This window comes from Hypanus sabinus, chromosome 6 (genome assembly GCF_030144855.1).
Source record: "Hypanus sabinus isolate sHypSab1 chromosome 6, sHypSab1.hap1, whole genome shotgun sequence".
NCBI classification, from domain to species: domain Eukaryota; kingdom Metazoa; phylum Chordata; class Chondrichthyes; order Myliobatiformes; family Dasyatidae; genus Hypanus; species Hypanus sabinus.
The window spans coordinates 79,704,428-79,726,517 of record NC_082711.1 but is presented as its reverse complement, the minus strand read 5'-3'; the positions used below and the strand labels follow the sequence as shown (position 1 = coordinate 79,726,517).

The window sequence follows — 22,090 nt, the reverse complement described above, 5'->3', positions numbered from 1 at the left end:
ATTTGAATGACAATAAACTTGAACTTGAAATAAATATTTTATGTCTAGGAAAACCAAAAAAAGAATGAAAATAGTGTGAATATTTGTAAGAGTGGAGAAAGATTATCTAACAGTGGGCTCTATAGAGGTGAAGTAATAAAAAAATAGTATTTCCAGTTTGGTGCTTGCTCTCTGCAACCTTTAGTCCGCTAACCTCTAAATACACCTTTATCAGAGTTGGGTACTCAGCATGAATCTCAGCAAGGAAGCTATTTCCAATCCAATAGACACATTTGGTTAAACATTTATCACAACAGTACATGGGCATTTGAAGGAAAGAGGATTAGGCATCTTTCAGTGATTAATTTAGTTCATAATCACCCAATATTACCTTCGCTATTTGGCAACATTTTAGAGTACTGTACCTTCTGTGCAGTATAAAATCCTTGATGTGTAAGATAAAGATGGTATGTTTGTTCTATCATTTGTGACAGGCCTCACATCTACCTGCTCTCAGTATATGGATGAGAAGTTGTCAATGTTGGCCTGAATGCTTTTTCTCCACTTTGGGTGATTATGGGTTGAGGATTCCAATGAGTCTTAAGGAAGTTTTCAGAACATCTTTGCATCTTTTTCTCTGCCCAGCAAAAACCACTTGTTCTGAAAGAGCTCTGAACAAAATTCTATTTGTGGACTCTAGTGTCAGATATGTGAACAACGTGGCTTGCCATTGAGGCCTGAATAGAATTAGGCCTATGAGAAGGTAAGGCAGGGTTTGATGAAAGGTCATTCAGTCTAAGACTTTCACATGTTTCTCACGTCACAGATCTCGTCAAACCTGAATACATCTTGAATTTTCTGTCTTGTATCAGATTTCCAGTGCCTGCATTTTTAGCATTTCCATTGTTTTTAGATGCACTTGAACCTGCCCTGATGAATGAGGGTGTTTTTATTTAAATTTATTTATAACTCAGTGTCACTTTGGCTTTCTTTCCGTAGTAAGGTTGGAAGTTGGGATTTTTATTGATGATTGCATGATGTTCAATTCCATTTGGAACTCCTTGAAAATGAAATATTCTATATGTGCATGTTTTCTGATAACACTCATGCATAGGCTGATAGGAGGCATGTAGCATTTATATCAGGCAAAATGTCAGGGAATAACTGTGCCCAACAACAAAGAGGTTGACCACCTACTCTTACATTCAGTGACATTGCAATCATTGAGACTCCCACAGTTGGGATTCTGGGGCTTTTCATTGACCAGAAATTCAACTAGCCCATACACAAACTAAATACCACAGTTACAGCAGCAGTTCAGAGGCTGGGTACCTTGAAGTGAGTCTTGCACTATGGCTCTCCCCATCTACAAGGCACAAATCAGGATTGTGATGGAATATTCGTTTTTTGTAGTTCCAGCAATACTTAGGAAGCTCAGCACCTTCCAGTATAGGACAGATATGAATTATGTGTGCATAAACAGACATTGGATAATCACACATTGCAATCTGCTTGTTGGCAATGCAGTTCAATTTAATCCCTGAAGTGAATTTGAAAGCATTACAAATCTTTTTAAATTCAAACTTTCTCTTTGTCCTAAATTTCTTATATTATCCCTTAAATCTTGCCTGTTCTGGAAGATGGAATCTTGCACTAGTCTTGAAAAACTCAGGAACTTTATGACCATTGCATTGCCATCTGTTAAATGTAAATGTAAAGATGAAGGGGAAACTCATACATGCAAGCATTATTTCCACAGCTCTTTAGAAACTGTGATGTTACATAAAGATATTACTTTATTACATTACTTTGTGTCTGCTTGTTTTATTCAATGCTGTGGTTTTCTGCTAAAGCTTCTCCCTGTTTATTTTGGATCTGATGATGGACATCCATAATTTCATAAGTCTTGATTTCTCTTTGAAAGAGTTCTTATGAAATTTACAAACCTATTTACTCTGTGATATTCCTTCAACATTTTAAACTGATCTTTCAAATTGTCTTTTAAACCTGCTTTTTTGAAAGATCAGAGAATTCAAAGCTATGGATAACTGACACAAAAGAGGATTTAAGGTATCAAGTCAAGTTGCTTTTATAGTCATTTCAACCATAACTGCTGGTACAGTACATAGTAAAAGCAAAACAGTGTTCCTCCAGGACAATGGTGCTACATGAAACAACACAAAACTACACTAGACTACCTGAAACAACCCAAAACTACACTAGACTACGTGAAAGAACACAAAACTACATTAGACTTTAGATACATGGGACTACATAAAGTGCAGAAAACAGTGCAAAACAGTACAACAATTAATAAACAAGACAATAGGCACAGTAAAGGGAAAATTACAATATAATAATAAATGATGTAAATGTAAATGTAAACAATGTTTTAGCAGGAATTGAGGAAGAAATGAGCAAAAATTGCAGAATAGCTATGATTTACCACTCACAAGACAATAGGAGCAAAAATAGGCTACTTGGTTCCTGAACTTGAGCCCAATATGATCATCCCTGATCTTCCAGGTTTTAACTCTTTTTCTTTGCCAGATGCACATAGCCCTATCTTCCTAGTCTTTAAAAATAATATTTATTTCTTACATAAATACCTCTGATGATCTGGATTTCTCAACCACAGGCTTCTGCAAGAAGAGGCACAAGCTATGACAAGTTTCTTGCATCTCTTGAGTATGGCAGTCTGAAAAAAAGACTCATTTATTCAGCATCCCTGTGATTACTAGTCTTCAATCAATTTTAACACACTTCCTCCAAATCTGTGAGCTCCCCTAGTTCATTAGCATTTTACCTGGTACCACGTTTTCTAGATATCTAAAAATTTAAAGGCTCCTGACTATCAATTCTGCTTGTTATAGCATTGAAGAATGCTTTCATGATTTGAGCTTGAGATTGTGATACAGTTGCCTGTGGAGAGTAATGTGTCAGATTTAAAAAGCCAACGGGGACTGTCAGGATTATTTTTTTGTAGCTTGATATTGTTTGCATTATTCGGCACTTGAAAAGAGCCAATAAAATGAAGTTAGGATTAAGAGGAGTGGTCATTGTTGGAGTGAGACAGAGTTAGAGTAGGGTTACTGAGATGTTGGTCAAAGAAGCTTTTGTGACAAGAGGCACAGGCTATGGTATTATTCTCCTTTCCTTCTTCCTTTCTTTCTGTTAGAACAGTAGGAATGGCGGTTAGAACAGTGTAATGCTCCTCTTGTGAGATGTGGGGATACAGGGAAATCCAGCACCTGCCAGAAGTGCTCAGAGCTGCAGCTTTTTACAGACCATATTGGAGAACTGAAGCCGGATGATCTTCAGATCATTCAGGAGATGGAGGGTTTGATCGACAAGGAGGTAGTTACACCTAAGGTGCAGGACACAGGTAACTGGGTGACTATCAGGAGAAGTAAAGGAACAAGGCAGCTATGTGGGGTACCCTGTGGCCATTCCCCTCAGTAACAAGTATATTGTTTTGGATATTACTTGTGGGGGGGGGGCAAGGAAATGACCTAACTGAAGAAACCCATAGCAGTCAGGGCTCTGGCACTGCTTTCAGAGTTTCCAAGGTTAGGGGTATCTTGTATTGAGTCCATAGAATTCTTAAGGAGGACGCTGAGTAGCATGAGGTCGTGGCCCACATCAGTACCAATGACATAGGCAGGAAGGATGATGAGTTGTTGCAAAGTGAGTTCAGGGAGTTAGGTGCTAAGTTAAAAGACCAGACCTCCAGGTTGTTGATCTGAGGATTGGTACCCATGCCACATGCTAGTTATACCAGACGTAAGAAGATAATATAGTATAACATGTGGCTAAGGAGAAGGTACAGGAGGGAGAGCTTCAGTCATTTGAATCATTCGACTCTTCGGGAAACTGCAACCTGTACAAACCAGAGATTTGCACCCGAATGGGAGGGGGACCAACATCCTAGCAGGAAGGTTTGCTGGTGCTGCTCCAGGTGGTTTAAACTAGTGTCGCAGGGCTTAGAACCAGAGTGCCAGGGTGGTTAATAGAGTGGTAGTGGTAAAAGTAGATGTTAAGATGGGAAACAAAAGGTTGAGCATGTTGGGACTAATGTTCTGAGCAAGAAGTATTGTGGGAATGGCAGATGAACTTAGAACTTGGATCTGCTTGTGCAATTATGATATTGTGACACTTGGCTTCAGGAGGAGCAGGACTGGTAGCTGGATGTTTCAGTGCTTCTTTGTTTTAGACATGATAGAGGGGGAGGTATTAAAGGGGGAGTGATAACATTACTCATCAGGGGAAATGTTACAGCAGTGCCTAGACAGGACTGACTGCAGGGCCTGTATATGGAGACTATATGGGTGGAACTGAAGAATAAGAAAGGAATGATCACATTAAGGAATTATATTAGAGACCAGTCAATATTCAGTGAGATTTAGAAGAGAAAATTTACAGAGATAGCAAGCAGTTGCTCGAAAAATATTGTTATGATAGTAGGTGATTTTAACTTTCCACATATTGACTGGGACTCCCATACTGCAAAAGAACTGAATGGGATGGAGTTGTTTTATTTATATATATTTGTGTGTGTGTGTGTGTGTGTGTGTGTGTGTGTGTTATCCCAGTTAGATAGTGCACAGTACTGGGTCTCCAATTAGAGAATGAGTCAGGGCAGCAGTCAGAAATGTGTAGGGCAAAATAATTCCATTAATTTCAAGGAAATTATGGAAAAGAATGGGACTATCCTCAGGTTGAGATTCTAAATTGGAGGAAGGTCAATTCTGATGGCATCAGAAAGGATCTGGCAGGTGTGGATTTGGGGATATGTTGTTTTCTGGTGAAGGAATGGTTGATAAGTTGGAGGATCTCAAAAGTGAAATATTGAGAATACAGTGTTTCCATGTCCTGTTAGTATAAAAGGCAAAGGTAACATGTTTATGGAACCTTGGTTTTTGAGGAATATCGAGGTCCTGGTTAGTAAGAAGAAAGAAGTGCATGGAAGAGATTGATAGCAAAGAACAGATGAGGCACTTGAATATAAGAAATGCAAGAGGATACTTAAGAGGGAAACCAGGAGGACTAAAAGAAGACATGAGGTTGGTCTAGCAGACAAGGTGAAGGAGGATTAGGATATATTAAGTAAAAAGGTATAGCAAGGGACAAAATTGGTCTATTTGAAAATTAGTGTGATTATCTATGCATGGAGCCAAATGAAATGGGGGAGATCTTAAATGGATTTTTTCGTATCTGTATTTACTTGGGATACAGAGTCTGTAGAACTGAGGCAAAAATGTAGTGAGGCAAAAATGTATCCAGAGTAAAGAGGAAAAGATGATTGCAGACTTGAGGCAAAATAGGTTGGCTAAGTCCCTGGAGATTAGGGATAATCAGCATGGCTTCATACATGGTAGATCATGTCTAACCAATCTTAAAGTGTTTTCGAGGAGGTGACCAGGAAAGTGGATGAAGACAAGGTAATGGACATTCTTTTTATGTGTTTTAGCAAGCCTTTGACAGTGTCTGCATGGGAGGTTGATCAAGAAGGTTCAGTCGCTTGGCATTCAGGATGAAAGTAGCAAATTGGATTCAACATTGGCTTAGTGGGAGAAGCCAGAGAGTGGTAGTAGATGATTGCCTCTCTGTCTGGAGGCCTGTGCCTAATGTATGCTACAGGGATTAGTACTGGCTCCATTGATGTTTGTCATCTATATTAATGATCTGGATGATAATGTGATAAACTAGATCATTCTTTACCTCTGAACTCTAGTTCTAACCTCAGTGGAAAAAACCCGCTTGCATTTACCCTATATATGTACCTCATAACTTAGCAAACTTGTTGTCCTTGCCTTTTATTCTGACAAGAGTATACAAATGCTGTACTCTCAAAATCTCACAGTTGAAGACCTCCCATTTCCCAAGCATACCTTTGCCAGAAAACAACCTGTTCTAATATACAGGCAACACGAGTGAATCTGCAGATACTGGAAATAAATAAAACACAAAATGTTGGCAGAACTCAGCAGGCCAGACAGCATCTATGTGAGGAGGTAGTGACGACGTTTTGGGCAGAAACCCTTCATCAGGGCCCGAAACGTCGTCACTACCTCCTCCCATAGATGCTGTATGGCCTGCTGAGTTCTGCCAGCATTTTATGATTTTGTTCTAATACACACTTGGTCATGGGAGAGGTGAATAATTCATGTTGGAGTTAAATATTTCTAAGCACGTATAGTATATGTGTTAGTTCAAAATGAATGTTATCATGACATGTTTTGTAAAGTCTCTTTCCCTCTGAATCAGAACTTGTTGTTTATTGTGCCAACATGACATTTTTATTTTGCTCATAAACTGTCTGTTTTTGAATGAGGGAGTTAATGACCGCTGGAAGTTTGTGTCACGGATATATGTCCATTTGGACCTTGGTAGTACCAATCCAAACTAATGTCATCCTGTGACATATTTTGTTCTAATTGTGTTTTTCTTGTATAATTAATGTTTTTATGTTAATATTGTGTATCTGATGCTATGTATCTATGATGCTTTAAATAAGTTTTTAATTGCACCTGTGAATACATGTGCCGATGATAATAAACTCAACTTGGCTATAACCCTTTTTTCCCAGGTATTAAAGTAGAGAATGATAATCCATTGCACTGCCCAACCACTTTCTCTTAGTTTTTAACATGGTAGGAAATAACAGTAGTCTAAATTCTACATAGTAGACCTGCTCCACTTCATAAGACTGATGTAGCCATGATAGCATAGGGGTTAGTGCAACACTCCTACAGCTTAGGACATCGGAATTCTGGGGCCGTCTGTAAGGAGTTTGTATGTTCTCCCCATGACCTCGTGGGTTTCCTCCTGATGCTCCAATTTCCTCCCACAATCTGGTTATTAGGTGTTCATTGAAAATTGTTCTGTGACTCAGCTAGGTTAAATAAGTGGGTTGCTGAATGGTACAGCTCACTGGGCCAGTTCCTCTCTGTATCTCTAAATAAAATAAAACAGCAATTATATATAATATTACTTTGCTTAGCTGCATTTTTATTTCACTTTGTTGATTTCAATTTGGCTCTGATTTCCCTTAATGAAACAAAACTTGATTAAATTAGAATCTAAATAATATTTTTACAGCCTACACATCAGGTAACTGAAAAATACTAATGGAATGGCATTTAATGCAGATATAAATACATCTTGGCTTGAATCTGATTCCTGATTTTCCCTTTTATTTCTAGGTTACTTGGAGCCACGTAATTTACCCAGTGGTGGACTCTACCCCTTTGTTCAGAGTCTTTTTTGTGACGTTGGTTCTAAATGTCAGAGCACGTCATTCACAGAAGCAGGGAACATCGATCAAAAATCCAGGTACAATGTGCCAAGACATTGGCTTTGCCATAAGTCTATGTCAGGTTAGATGTTAAGGGATGAAATTGGGATAGAAGTTGGTCTTGAAGCTGGGGAAAGTGCAGCATAGTAGAGGAAATTGTTTCATTTGGAAATTTATTTATCTAAATCAGTGAAATAAATTTCTTAGAGTACAGTGGACTGCCTCCGCTGTACAGTGTGATTAATGCTACTTTTCTTTTTCCACTTTAAAAAAAATTCTTATACATAAATACAGAATTCATAGAAATACTTATTATAAATCAAAATAAGATAGCACAAAATGAACTATATATAAATCACACTGATATGATCATGGTATTGATGATCAATCAAATTAAATAAATTGAATGATTAAATACAATAGTATGGTTAATTATATTATAAAAAAACTACACCCCCTACCAAGACAAAGCTGGTTGGTAAAAAAAAACAAGAGAAAAAAAATAGTGTTTTATAATAATAGCCCAGATCTATATTTTAATAACAATTCAAAGATTTTTAAAATAGTTCAGAAAGGGTCTCCATAATGTTTGAAAATCTTGGTTAGAATCAGAAATCGAACAATGAATTTTCTCCAGGTTTAAACATGACATAAGATCACATAACCATTGAGCAAGTGTGGTGGGGAGCACTCTCCTTCCACTTAAGCAAGATTGCCCTCCTAGCCATAAGAGAAATAAAATCCAGTATCCATGAATGAGAAGGCTGCAAAATTATAACTCTTTCCTCAACAATACCAAGTAAGGTAGTCAAAGGATTGGGCTTAAAACTAACTTTAAAAAGACCAAAAAAAGTTTGGAATATATCTTACCAATATTTTTCAAAACTCGAACATGACCAAAACATATGAATTAAAGAAGCTTCTTCGTTATTGCATCTGTCCCAATAAGGAGATATATCTGCAATGTAAAAAGAGAGCTTGTCTTTAGACATATGAGCCCTATGTACTACTTTAAAGATTAATGCTTCTGATGGATGATTATTTGTTGTCAATTATGATCGTTACTTCTCCAACCAAATTAAATTGCACCATGTTACCTACATTACATTTTATTCTGGGGGAATGTGGACATCATCAAACATGTGGGGGCGATACAGTAACATGGCAGCATCAATGACATGGGTTCAATTCCCACGGCTGCCTATAAATAATTTGTACGTTTTCCCCCTGACTGTGTGGTTTTCCTCTGGGTGCACTGCTTTCCACCCGCTTACAAGAGTTCAAAGTAAATTTATTATTAAAATACATATATGTCATCATATGCGGCATTTTCTTGTGTGCATTCACAGTAAATATACAGAAAAAACAAACAAAATAGTAATAATAAATAAAAATGCAATAAATATCTAGAGCATGATATCAGCAACAAGAATAGAGCATGGCCTAGACAATGGGGTTGCTGGCGGTGGATGGTGCTTTTCTGTGGTAGCACTCGATGGAAATATGGTCTTTGGTGGGAAGGGTTTTTCTTGTGGTGTACTGGGCTGTATACACTACTTTAATAGGCTTTTCTGTTCAAGGGCTTTGGTAGTTCGATACCAGGCTGTGATGCTGCCAGTTGATATATTTTCCACCACACATCAATAGACATTTGTCAAAGTTTTAGATGTCATACAGAATCTTTTAAAATCTTCTAAAAAAAGTAGAGGGGCCGTCATACTTGCTTTCTAATGGCTTCATGGACCCAGGACGAATTCCTTGTTAAGAACTGGCTCATGGACCTCTGGTTTCCTCCTGAAGTAATCAGTTATTTTGTCTTGCTGAAATTGAGAGAGTTGTTGTTGTTACTTTACTTTATTGTCACCAAACATTTGATACTAGAGCATACAATCATCACAGCAATATTTGATTCTGCACTTTGTGCTCCCTGGAGTACAAATCCAAGTAAATATAATAAAAAATTTAAATTATAAATCATAATTAGAAAATAGAAAAGGGAAAGTAAGGTAGTGCAAGTCAGGTCCGGATATTTGGAAGGTACGGCCCAGATCCGGGTCAGGATCCGTTCAGCAGTCATATCACAGTTGGAAAGAAGCTGTTCCCAAATCTGGCCATACAAATCTTCAAGCTCCTGAACCTTCTCCTGGAGGGAAGAGGGACAAAATGTGTGCTGGCTGGGTGGGTCGTGTCTTTGATTATCCTGGCAGCACTGCTCCGACAGCATGTGGTGTAAAGTGAGTCCAAGGATGGAAGATTGGTTTGTGTGATGTGCTGGGCTATGTTCACTATCTTCTGCAGCTTCTTCTAGTCTTGGACAGGACAACTTCCATACCAGGTTGTGATGCACCCTAAAAGAATGCTTTCTACGATGCATCTATAAAAATTAGTGAGGGTTTTAGCGGACAGGCCAAATTTCTTCAGCTTTCTCAGGACGTAAAGGCTGGTGGGCCTTCTTGGCAGTGGACTCTGTTAAAGCTTTTGACCTGTTCCACCTGCGCACCACCAATGTAGATGGGGTCATGCGGTCCACTACTCCTTCTGAAGTCAACAATCAATTCCTTCGTCTTGCTGACGTTGAGGGATAGGTTATTGTCTTCGCACTATACCACCAGGTTCTTAATTTCCTCTCTGTACTCCGAGTCATCATTGCTCAAGATACGGCCTACAGTTGTGGTGTCATCAACAAACTTATATATTGAGTTCAATGGAAACTTGGCTACACAATCATGGGTGTACAGCAGAGGGCTGAGTACGCAGCCTTGTGGGGCACCGGTGCTCAGAGTGATTGTAGAGGAGAGCTTGTCCCCTATTTTTACAGCCTGGATCCTGTCTGTGAGGAAGTTGAAGATCCAGCTGCTGATCTGAGTGTTACGACCCAGGTTCCGGAGCTTAGGAATCAGTTTATTTGGAATGATGGTATTAAAGGCAGAGCTGTAGTCAATGAAAAGGAGATTTACATATGAGTCTTTGTTCTCCAGGTGTTCTAAGGAGGAATGTAGTGCCAGAGAGATGGCATCTACTGTTGACCTGTTCCTCTGGTAGGCGAATTGCAAAGCGTCGAGGTTAACCAGTAGAGTATGGTTGATGTGTGCCATAACCAATCGCTCGAAGCACTTCATAGCAATTGATGTCAGAGCCACAGGTCTATAGTCATTCAGGCATGCCACCTTTCTTTTCTTCGGCACTGGGATTATAGACTTAGACTGATCTTAGGACTTAGACTGAGGGGGATCTTAGACTGAAGCAGGGAGCAGTTGAAGATGTCAGCAAACACTCCAGCTAGCTCGCTTGCACAGGTCTGGAGAACCTGTCCCGGGACGCCATCTGGGCCCGTTGCCTTCCTTGGATTTATCTTCAGGAAGGCTCTTCTAACGTCTTCCTCAGTGGTGATGAATCTCGATGCCATCAGATCCGGTTCGTCTGGAGGGGGCGGGACACTCCTCTTCCGTTCAAATCTTGCATAGAGTACGTTAAGTTCATTAGGAAGAGAAGCGCTAGTTATTGATATTCCCAGCCTTTTCTTTGCACCCAGTGACCGCTGAGCCAGGTTTTCAATTCTCTCTCTTATTATACTGATTTGTCACTAGCTATGATTCAGCCAATGACAGTGCTTTTGTCAGAAAACTTAAATACTGTATGGCATTGGAGCCTCACAACCGTAAGCGTTAAGTGAGTAGAGCAGGGGCTAAGCACACAGACTTGTGGAGCAAATGTGCTGACAGTGCTTGTGGAGATGTTGTTGCCAGTCTAAATTGACTGGGGTTTGCAAGTGGAGAAATTGACGTATGGGTTATTAGGTAATTGGTCACATGGGTGTAATTGGGTGGCACTACCTTGTTGGGCCTGAAGGCCTGCTTAAACTTAAATATCACTTAAACAAAAGGCAGCAGCATTTACTCATCTCTAATTGGCCTTGAGAATATTCCAGATCCATGGCACTCTATTGTCATTTGCTAGCTTAGCCATTTATTTAACCTTACATCCCTTTACAGGTGCGTTATGTTCTCTGCTCTGCTTGCTTTTCCATGTCTCTTTTAACTGTCAGCAAACTTGGAAGTGTTACATTTTATCCTTTCGTTAACGTCTTCATTTGAGCTGTCTGCAGCAAAAATGGTGGGTGATGCTTCCAACCACACCCACCCTTATCTTTGTCAACTGCAGGTTATTCACATATATCCCAGTTTGAAGCAAACCTCCTAGTTCTTTTCAATGTCAAGCATATGATGTGTTGGCTGGATTTGCCTTGATCTTCACCCTGTTCTCATTTGTCTAACCTTACATGGCCAGGTTATCTTGTCTCTGAGGCTACATCCACACTAGACCAGATAATTTTGCCAATTTCACATAAAATCGACAGGCGTCCACACTGCATTTAAAAAAAATATCTCTATCCACATTGAAATGGAAATTTTGGTGAATCTCCTCCTCCTGCGCATGTGCAGGACACATCTACTGAAAACAAATGACATGTTTGATGTTGAATCTCGCCGTAAAAGTGTGTGTTTGTGTAGTTACAGACTAGAAAAACTTAAAACGATGGACAGCTATTGGCTTTCACACAGGAGAACTTAGAAGTAAAAAAAAACAAATACTGGAGTGTATGGAGGCAACCGACAGGGAATTCACAAACAGATTGGCCTGGCTGACGACGAACATTGAAAAATTGACTAACTCTGTTGCATTAATAAAGCACCTTGTTAAATGTATAAAACATGTCTGCATCAGTGTTATCTTGTATTTCCATACAATGTTACATTAGGCTGTTACACATCTATTGTCAGAGAAGTACCTGCATAAATAGGTAAACCACCTTCATACAAGCAAGGACAGAAAACAAGGCAAAATGAGTATACTTATTTATTCGGTAAGATATGGGTCAAAGTATTTGGTGAGTACATTTCTAACTCTTCTGGTGTCAGTTTTGTTGCCTTCTGTTCTGAAATTGTTAGGTTGTGTTCAAGAAACAATGAAATAGCGTGCTGCCGTCTGACAGTGTTTTTAGATTTCTCCGGTTACCCCATCCACACTGCTCCGGCCAGTCTGGTGTTTTCAAAAATACACACTTTGGAGAGCATTTCTGAAAAGCTCCGGTTTCAGGGGACGAAAATGCCATTTTAGTGTGGACAAAGGGTAAAAACGAAGAGAAAAAGCTTCAGTTTTGGATTTATCCGGTGTAGTGTGGACGTAGCCTCAGAGAGTAGAAAAGGGAAATGTTGGAATGAATAAGAGATGTTATTCTAACAATGGGACTGGTAGATTAAGAAATTGTCAGATACAAATTGGAAGATTACATTTGAAAAACAACCTTGTGTTTTATAGTTTCTGCCTGCTATAGTTTTCCTCATATCTTCTCCAGTTGAAACAAATACAACTGGCTCTGTTGAGTGAATGCTTATCACTTGTTCGTTAGCTGTTGCCCTCTCGCATTATGTATCATCACATCCTGAAAGAAAACAGGCTATGCATTGATGTGTGTTGTGCAATATATTTGGGAGGAGCACCTGTTGGGATGAAATAGTTTGCATTGTGTGCCTATTGTGAGATGTAGGTGTGACCCCTATACAAATGATAGGCATTTAATTTTAGCTATGAGATTCAATTAGTCAAATTTGTTGCTAGGCAGTGATGGAAGTGTGATAAATGGAAAATTCTAAACAGTGCAATTTAATATTTTAAAAATGTATCTATTGAGCTTAATTCTAAAAATAAGTAGTGTCGTTACACTTACCTTTCTGTCGTTACCTGTTGTTACATTTTCCTCTCTGTAACCCTTTCTATGCTATATGACCTGATTCCTCAACTACCCAGGTCTAAGTTGCAGTAGATAATTAATCCATCAATCTGAACATCTTTGGGACCTGGGGGAAACTAGAACACCTTGTAGAAAATCTTGTGGTCATATGAAAATTTTCAAGCTCCATACAGCACCACCACCCACTGTGTCACTGAGCCAGTCTTTCAATGCAGGCTATTGCTTTTGGGGAATCTGGTGCACTTTTAAATCAATGGTACTGAATGGTCAGTCTTAAAATTTCCTACTGTTTTTCTTGTCAGTTGTTATTTCTTGAAGGTGAAATAAAAACCAAACTGTATGGGGTGGAAATCTGAAACATAAACAGAAAATTCTTGAGGCAGATAGCTTCACTGACCTGCTTAATGTTACCAGTACTTCTTATTTTTACTTTCAACAGAGATGTTAGACTGTGGCTGCATTTCTGCAACCTCACCAGTGGAAATCAGCATCTTTGTCATAGATTTCTATATGAAAAGGAGTCACTTGACTAATTCTTTTATATAAAAAGAACACTAACTCTACAGTGGTCTGTAGAATAGCTGTGAATTTACAAATCCTATGTCAACTATTTTGCTGTTGCTGAAATACCACACAGAAATGAGTAAAAACTCCTTCTGGACTGAAGAGGTTTAAGAAGACAATTCATGCAGCATCTCACTGGGGGTGTCAGTGGTGTTCATATTCTGTAATATGACTTAAAAACACATAAGTTTCTTTAATGTAAGCAGCATATTTATCCCATACAATTATTTGTTGTGTCATGCAATCCACTAAAATTGATGGCTTACTGTATCTTAGATGGTTGAATAGAGTACTGCTGCATAGAAAGAAGCTATTCAGCCCTTTGATTATTAATCAGAATCAGATCAGGTTTATTATCACCGGCATGTGTTGTGAAATTTGTTAACATAGCAGCAGCGGTTCAATGCAATACATAATCTAGCAGAGAAAAAAATCAAAATAAAATAATAATAATAAATAAGTAAATCAATTACAGTATATGTTTATTGAATAGATTTTAAATCGTGCAAAAAAACAGAAATAATATATATTAAAAAAGTGATGTAGTGTTCACAATTTAATGCCCATTTAGGAATTGGATAGCTGAGGGGAAGAACCTGCTCCTGATTCACTGAGTGTGTGCCTTCAGGTTTCTGTATCTCCTTCCTAATGGTAACAGTGAGAAAAGGGCATGCCCTGGGTGCTGGAGGTCCTTAATAATGAACACTGCCTTTCTGAGACACTGCTCCTTGGAAATGTCCTAGGTACTCTGTAGGCTAGTACCCAAGATGGAACCAACTAAATTTCCAACCCTCTGCAGCTTCTTTCGGTCCTGTGCAGTAGCCCCTCCATACCAGACAGTGATGCAGCCTGTCAGAATAATGCTCTCCATGGTACAACTATAGAAGTTTTTGAGTGTATATGTTGATGTACCAAATCTCTTCAAACTCCTAAAAGTATAGCCTCTGTCTTCCCTTCTTTATAGCTGCATCGATATGTTGGGATCAGGTTAGATCCTCAGAGATCTTGACACCCAGTAACTTGAAACTGCTTACACTTTCCACTTCTGATCCCTCTATGAGGATTGGTATGTGTTCCTTAGTCTTACCCTTCCTGAAGTCCACAGTCAGCTCTTTCATTTTACTGACCGTTGAGTGCCAGGTTGTTGCTGTGTCACCACTCCACTTGTTGGCATATCTCACTCCTCAAGCTACATACAGTACATTTAGGTTTGTGTTGTTTTACAATTGAACAATTCATTGATCTTCATTTTGTCACAGGTTATCGTTGAGCTTGGAAGAAGATGGTGGGTCCAGTCTGCTGTCAACAATAGAAGAACTTGGAAAAGAAGTCAATGCAACCATACACCAAGCATTCAGCTTACAGAGTAAAGTGAATGAATTGATTGAACAGTCAGGTAAAAGCATGCAAACTACCCTGAGAATATTCTTAATTTAATGACTATTTGGACCCACGTATCTGTTGAAGTGCCATTCTGAGTAATATCAATATCTATAGGAAAAAATGCTGATCAGGTGCACATAACAGATGTTAGCTAGAGGTTTGATTTGGGGCCCTGATACATGTTAGGAAATGATACAGTGAGATAAGTGGAAGCTGGATTACTTTGCTTTCGGTGGTATTTCACAGGTAGGAGCTGAATCATCCCAGACTCAGGTTATCCTAATGATCAGACTGGATCAGGAAGTGCCAATTGCTCATTGCATCACCACAAATAAAAGGGGTGAGCACTGAAGGTATGTAGTAGGTCAATCACCTGTGAAGAAGGTAACCAACAATCTGCTGGCAGAACATAATGGGTTAAGTGGCGCCTCTGAGGAGAAAAGAAACTGTCAGTACTCCAGTTCAAATCTTTGCATCAGGCCTGAGGCTGAGACAGGTCCTTCTAGCATCTGCAGCCTCTTGTGTCTCTGGAGAGGATAACCGAGTGAACACTTCAGGTCATTGACCCTCTTTCAGAACTGGAAAAGTGAGAAATCAAGTGAGTCTTAAATTGCAGAGAGGAGGAGGGGTGAAAACAACAAAGGGAGTGCTGGTTTTTCAGGTAATGCAATGCTGTCAGTACGATCTAGTTATGAGATGAATGTGGGCAGCTAGAAAGCAGAACAAATGCACAAAAGGGCATGTTGGAAAGATAAGATGAGAACATGGCAGTTGCTTGAAATTTGAATCATGAAAGAATGCTAGAAATTCTCATCAGATTAGTAAACAACTGAGAAAAGCTGGGTTAATGCTATTGGTGAATGACTGGTTTTGGCACATACAGGAAAGACATGGAAAGGCAGATATGGCTTGTAGCAGTTCAGCCACGATGGGATTGAGTGGCTTGAAGGACTAAATGGTCCTGTTTTCTTGTATTTGTGACATGTTCCTCAGCTTGAAGCCAGCCTGATTGAGAGGCTCTAGAATAAAACCCAGCCCAGGATGTTTTATAGCTTTGTCCAGATTAGAGTAAATGGAATTTGGTTGCAGAGCTAGGGAAAATTGCAGGAGGCCAAAGGTTGAGGGAAATTTGCAAGGGGCTGAAGATTGTGGAGAGTAATAGGTCAGGTGATCAAGGATCATGGTGGTACAGGTGGAGAGATATGGGGGAATTAACAATTAATGAGGGGCATCTGGTAGAGATGGATCACGTGGCTAAGTATTTTGGTCTAACTGAAATGCCTTCAAAATCCTCTTCAGATTTTAGAGGTATCTTGACTCTTTAAAACTGTACAGAGTTTTATAGATACAGTTTTTGTAATATAAAGTAGCACAATTGAATGAGCACAATATCATAATATGGATTTCCATCCTTGAATTTGGTTATATTAAAATCTGCAGAACCAGTCAAGCGTTCAGTCTGTGTAAAGTTGATTAAGTCCTGTTTGAACTGATGCTGGTGACAAAACTGTGCTGAACACTTCATTTTCTTCCTCAGGTGCAGATGGACTCACTGCCATGGTAAGTGACTGAACTGGTGTGACAAATTAAGAAGGACTTCAGAGAAGGGCCATTCAATTAAGAACCACACCAGTTACCATTGCTTCTGTGTCTATTTGACGGTGGTTTGGTTTGTCCTTTTATGAGTGGTTTTGCCTTACACAGCAGTGATGGAATAGTGACCCGAGAACACAGAACAGTACAGTGTAGCACAGCACAAAAACAAGAACATCATCTCACAGTGTCTGTGCTGCCAGTGTAACTGCATATCTGCCTGCCTGTGGTCTGTATCCTTTCATTCCCTACCTGTTCATGTACCTGTCTAAATGTCTCTTAAATGTGGCAGTTGTATTTGCTTCTACTGGCAGAGTGTTCCAGCCACCTACCCCTCTCTGTGGAAAAGAGAAGTTGCCCCATGAAACACCTTTAAACTTTTCCTCCTCTCAATTTAAATGTTTGCCCTCCAGTATTTCATATTTCCAAAGACTGATTATCTACCCTGTTAATGCCTCACAATTTCCTATACTCTGAACGGGTTGCCTCTCAGCCTCTGATGCTACAAGAGAAACTAATCTAAGTTTGTCCAACCTCTCCTTTTAGCTAACAACCTCTATCTTCTTCTGTATCTTCTACAAAGTCTCCACATTCTTCTTACAATGCAGCAACCAGAACTGCATACATTACTCCAAATGTGGCCTAAAGAGCTGCAGTATGACTTCCTGAAGGAAAACAGGTTTAGAGATCCTTGATTAGTGTCTCTTTTAAAGTCTATACATGCATGAATGCATGTGAAAAATGGGTTCCCTTCATCTTTGGAATTATGCTAAAATAAGAGATCAGCATTTCTGGTAGAAGAGGGGAAATGAGAAGTTCAGAGGTATAAAATTCTTCATTTTAACAGCATAGTGGTACATCTCATCAAGCTACTGGCTTGTCGTGCCAATGATATGGTTCAGTCCTCACTTCACAGGCTGTTTGTGTGAAGTTTGCATTGTAAAGGTTTACAGGTGCTCCAGTGTCCTCTTACATGTCAAAGATCTGTGTGTTGATAGATTAATTGGCGAAAGTAATTAACTCAGGTATATAGGTGAGTGGTACACTCAGAGAAATTGATGAAAAGTGGGGTGAATAAACAAACAAGTCAGATGTAGGAATAATTTCAATGGGTGGTTGGCATGGAACTTGGTGGGCTGTAGAACATGTTTCTATCCTATATCTCGCTATGACTCTTTGAAACAGGCCCTTTGGTTCACTACTTCCACGATGACCTTTATTCACATCTATTCTACACTCTTCTTTGAGCAGCTAGTTCCAAATATCATTCGTTCTGGTAAAAATACAAAAAAAGTCCTCATAATCTCTTTAAAACTCTTTGTTCTTGTCTTAAATCTACATCCTCCTGTTTTTGATACCCTTACCATGGGATAAAGGTTTTGACCATCTACCCTTTCTCTACCACTCATAGTTAAATATACTTCTGTCAGGCAACCCCTTAGCTACCATCTCCCCAAGGACACATCCTTGTGAATCTCCTCTCCACTCTCTCCACAGCCACCTACATCCCTTCTACATAATGTGTAGAATTCCATTTGCCACTATCACAGTTGTTCCAGACCTGTTGTAATCTTAAATTACCTTCTTTGTTATCAACTATACCATTCATTTTGGGCCATCCATGAACTTACTAACTATGTCAACTGCATTCTCATGAAAAATAGTTGAACCAGTACAGGCCTCTGGTCTGAAAAATGACCCTGCACTGTCACTTTCTGACTTTTGCCCCCATGTCAGTTTTATATCCAATTGGCCAGCTCACCATGAATTCCATGTGATTTAACCTTGTGGACTAGCCTACCATGTGGGACTTTGTCAAAGGCCTAGCTAAAGTCCCTGTAAAAAATGTCTGCTGCCCTGTCCTTGTAAATCCTCTTGCTAATTTTTCCAACAAATTCATCAGACACAATTTTCCACCTTGGGCTATTCATAATCAGTCCTGGTCTTTACAGATCCAGGTGGATTCTGATCTTGATTTCCTTCCAATAATTAAGTACACTGCCCTGGAGTTCCTTGCAGGTCCTGCTTAAATAAAGCCATAGTTTTAGCCACTCTCCAGTCTTCTGGTGCCTCACTATGCTTCATAATCATACAAACTCTGCCAGGCCCCAGCAGTTTCTTTCTTATCTTCTTACATGTTATCAAGCCAGAATCAGAATCAGATCTATTATCACTGTCTTACATGCTGTGAAATTTGTTGTTTTTGACAGAAATACTGTGCAAAAACAGGAAATTAGTTAATGATGAAAGAAAAGTAATAATGAGATAGTGTTCATGGGTTCACGGAACATTCAGAATCTGATGACGGGGGGAAGAAGCTCTTCCTAAATCACTGAGTATGGGACTTCAGCTTCTGTATCTCCTCTTTGATGGTAATAATGATAAGAGGGCATATCCTGGATGATGAGGATATTTAGTGACAGATACCACCTTTTTGAGGCACTGCCACTTAACTTTCTAACTTGGGTAATTAGGGCCGGTCTGAATTCTGACAAATTTCACGATGCATGCCAGTCATATTAAGCCTCATTCTGATTCTCAAATGTTTCAATTTGAAATAGTAATTACAAATTTGCGCACACTTTTATATCTACGCAGATTTAAATTTTATCTTTTTTTGCTTGTAGAAGTAAACCTTGAATCATAAAATACACTTTTGGTGAATATAAATTGCCTTCATTACATTTTTTAGAATGGAATGGACAACATAATCAACATAATAGCAATTATTCACAATGAAACATATACCTGGGATGTTCTTTTTGGTCTTCCTCACCTTGTACATGTACTGATGAATGAAGACTTTTTAAGCAAAGGGATTAGCACCATTACTGAAATGCTGATGAATCTAAAAAGGTATGGATTTATCTTTATTACAATTATTTTATTAATTAAAGTTATTAATGCTCAGAATAAATTATAGTTAATAAATTATTTATTGCAATGTCACTTCACCTTTGACTGAAGAGAAGGAAAAGTTCGAATGTATATTTGAAGATTAGGGAAATGTGAACTTATCTGGGTATCAAGGAAATACAATCTCAGGCTTATGGTGACCAAGACCTTAACCAAGTTTTTCCGGATTTCATTAAAAGCTTTTTTCAGTGTTTATTTGCTTTCCTTACAAGCCACTTTTTCAATGTCAGATCAAATAAACAGCTGACCCTAAACCAGAAAGATGGTAAATGGAGGGGAGAAGGTAAAAGACTTTGAGAGTTCTTGGATAACTGGCCAGAATGGGCAGAAAACTGCCAGATCAAATTTGGTAGAGGTATGTGAATTGATGCAATTTGACGGAGAGTGCAAGAAAAGACAATGTGTTGGGTATCACGTACTGCACATCAAAGCCATTAGCAAGTTTCTCGATAATGATGAAGCTGGACTTGTATACTATGTCACTTGCTCCAGCCACCCACAGAGGAAGGTGTCAGAGGTCGTGCACTGTCCCACATTGGCACAAATGATAGTCTTGGATATTTTTCTTGTGAACTCAAGTCCTGTTGGACATTGATGATATGGAACACTGCTGGTTTATAGATGAGATCAACGGCGGGAGCTGGGTGGCCTCAGTTGTTGCATAGATGAGGCCTTCATGCCGCAGGGTCGCCTGTTGCAGCCACTCGGGGGGGGGGGGGGAGATGCCAGAGGCAGTGTGGCACAGCTGTGTTGGGGGCTGGCCCCTGTCATCGGTGATGCCTCCAGTGTTTGCTCAGTGTAGCTTCAGGACATCATCCCATGCACTATCAAGGCTGAATGCGACTATGTTTTATTGCTACCGTAAAGATATGTGCTAAATGTGCCTTGTGCTGTGTGTGACTGTTGGCGTTGTGTTTTACATCTTGGCCCCAGAGAAGCACTTTTGTTTGGCTGTATTCGATGTATATGGCTGAATGACAATTAAACTTGAACTTGACTGAGTAGCATGACTCTAAAAGGGTTGAAAGATTTGAAGGATTTGGATAGATATATGCAGGGTTTTTTGTAAGAATCTATAAATTTAAAAAGAGCAACTAGTAAAACATAGGGTCCTAGGCAGGGGAAACTGCAGATCTGATAAAGGTGTTCTGAATTGTGATATGTTTAGAAAGGGTAAATAGCTGAAGGTCATCCCCAATATTGCACAGTTTGAGGCCAAGAGAACAAATACTGATGAAGAGGAATGAGGCAAATCCTATTTTAGTCAGAGTCTGGAACTCACTACTTCACAATCAGATTCAGTTACTTATTGCATGATTATTGGAACATACAGTGAAATTCATCTTTGCATTAATGATCAAAGTAAATTAAGGATGTGCTGGATGAAGCCTGCAGGTGTGGCCACATGTTCTGATGCCAGCAGCGCCTACTCACCCCGTTCACAGAACAGCACTAGCAGCAACAACAACAACAACAGGACACAGCAAAAAAAAACATTAACTGGGAAAATAAGCCCATTCTTCCCTTCCAGCCATCCACTTATGCACACACACAGATAGTCCTCCAACCCCAAGACAGGCTGTCTTTGGCCTCCAGTCTCGTGTCGACGTGCAGACTCGCAGACACTGAGCCTTCAACGTTCCCAGTAGACTTGCCATTAAACCTTGATTACTGGACTTCTGATTGACCTTTAGGTTTCAATCTTTGGTATTAACCCAGGACTTGCCAATGATGATGAATGAGGACCTTGGATACGGACCTAGAACTCCAGGCCTTGAACTCTGGACCTTCTAAGCACTAGGTCATAAAGTCTGGTCTTGCCGACTCTTGTGGCAAACTGCCCATAGCCACGTAGAACTTCAATCTTGGAACCTGCTGTTGACTTGCTAAGCTGGATGGGGAAAGAGGAAGGGGTTTGGGAATAGCACCAATCCATGACTTTGCTGGTCTCCCAGCTCAACATCGGTCCATGGATGTCCTTCATCACATGTTCACATCGCTGGCCTTCAAGTGCAGAGCAGAGGCCTAGACTCTGACTTGCTCTCAAACAATTCCCCCATCTCTGGCTCTGGCCTGATCCCTAACTCCCCTCTCTGTCCCTAAAACTATCCCTATGAACCTGAAAAAAAACAACTACGTCTGAGCCATGACCTTGACAGAGACCACAGCTTGGCATCATTTTGTCCCGTAGTGGAAGTGCCATTCAGGACACTAAAATGATAAGCAGTTCAGAGAAAGAAATTTGCATGGAAAAGGAATAGAACACAGGAATGGTGATGAATAGATTACTCTTCAAGAAACTAGCATGTATTTAATGTGTCCCCTTCTATGCCAATAAGATTCAATGACATTTGGAAATGGAGTTTAGATTAAGGAGGTTTAATTTTTATGTAATTGAATAGATAAATTTCGATGTTTTTTCAACAAATATAAAATGTTCAGCTAATTGATGAGATTGTCATTTAACAAAAGGGCGTGGAGAAAAAAATGCACATTTAGACCTGGAAACGCTTAGGAATTATGGTTGGTTAAAAATTAAGTGATATTTACAGCATCGGGATGGTTGTTGTCATCAGAAGAGAGTTAGCCCTGGTGGTTTCTCAGGC

At 39.5% G+C, this 22,090-nt stretch overlaps 1 protein-coding gene across 1 annotated transcript in view; it reads left to right on the top strand.

Moving 5' to 3' along the window:
* The window catches only part of LOC132395165 (ATP-binding cassette sub-family A member 13-like), a 205,445-nt gene that overhangs the window by 3,613 nt on the left and 179,742 nt on the right, over nt 1-22,090 (top strand). Inside the window, exons 3-6 of the mRNA XM_059971462.1 lie at nt 7,185-7,314; nt 14,852-14,988; nt 16,513-16,535; nt 19,261-19,424. Of these exons, the coding sequence (XP_059827445.1) occupies nt 7,185-7,314; nt 14,852-14,988; nt 16,513-16,535; nt 19,261-19,424 (454 nt within the window). The remainder of the gene's footprint in view (nt 1-7,184; nt 7,315-14,851; nt 14,989-16,512; nt 16,536-19,260; nt 19,425-22,090) is intronic.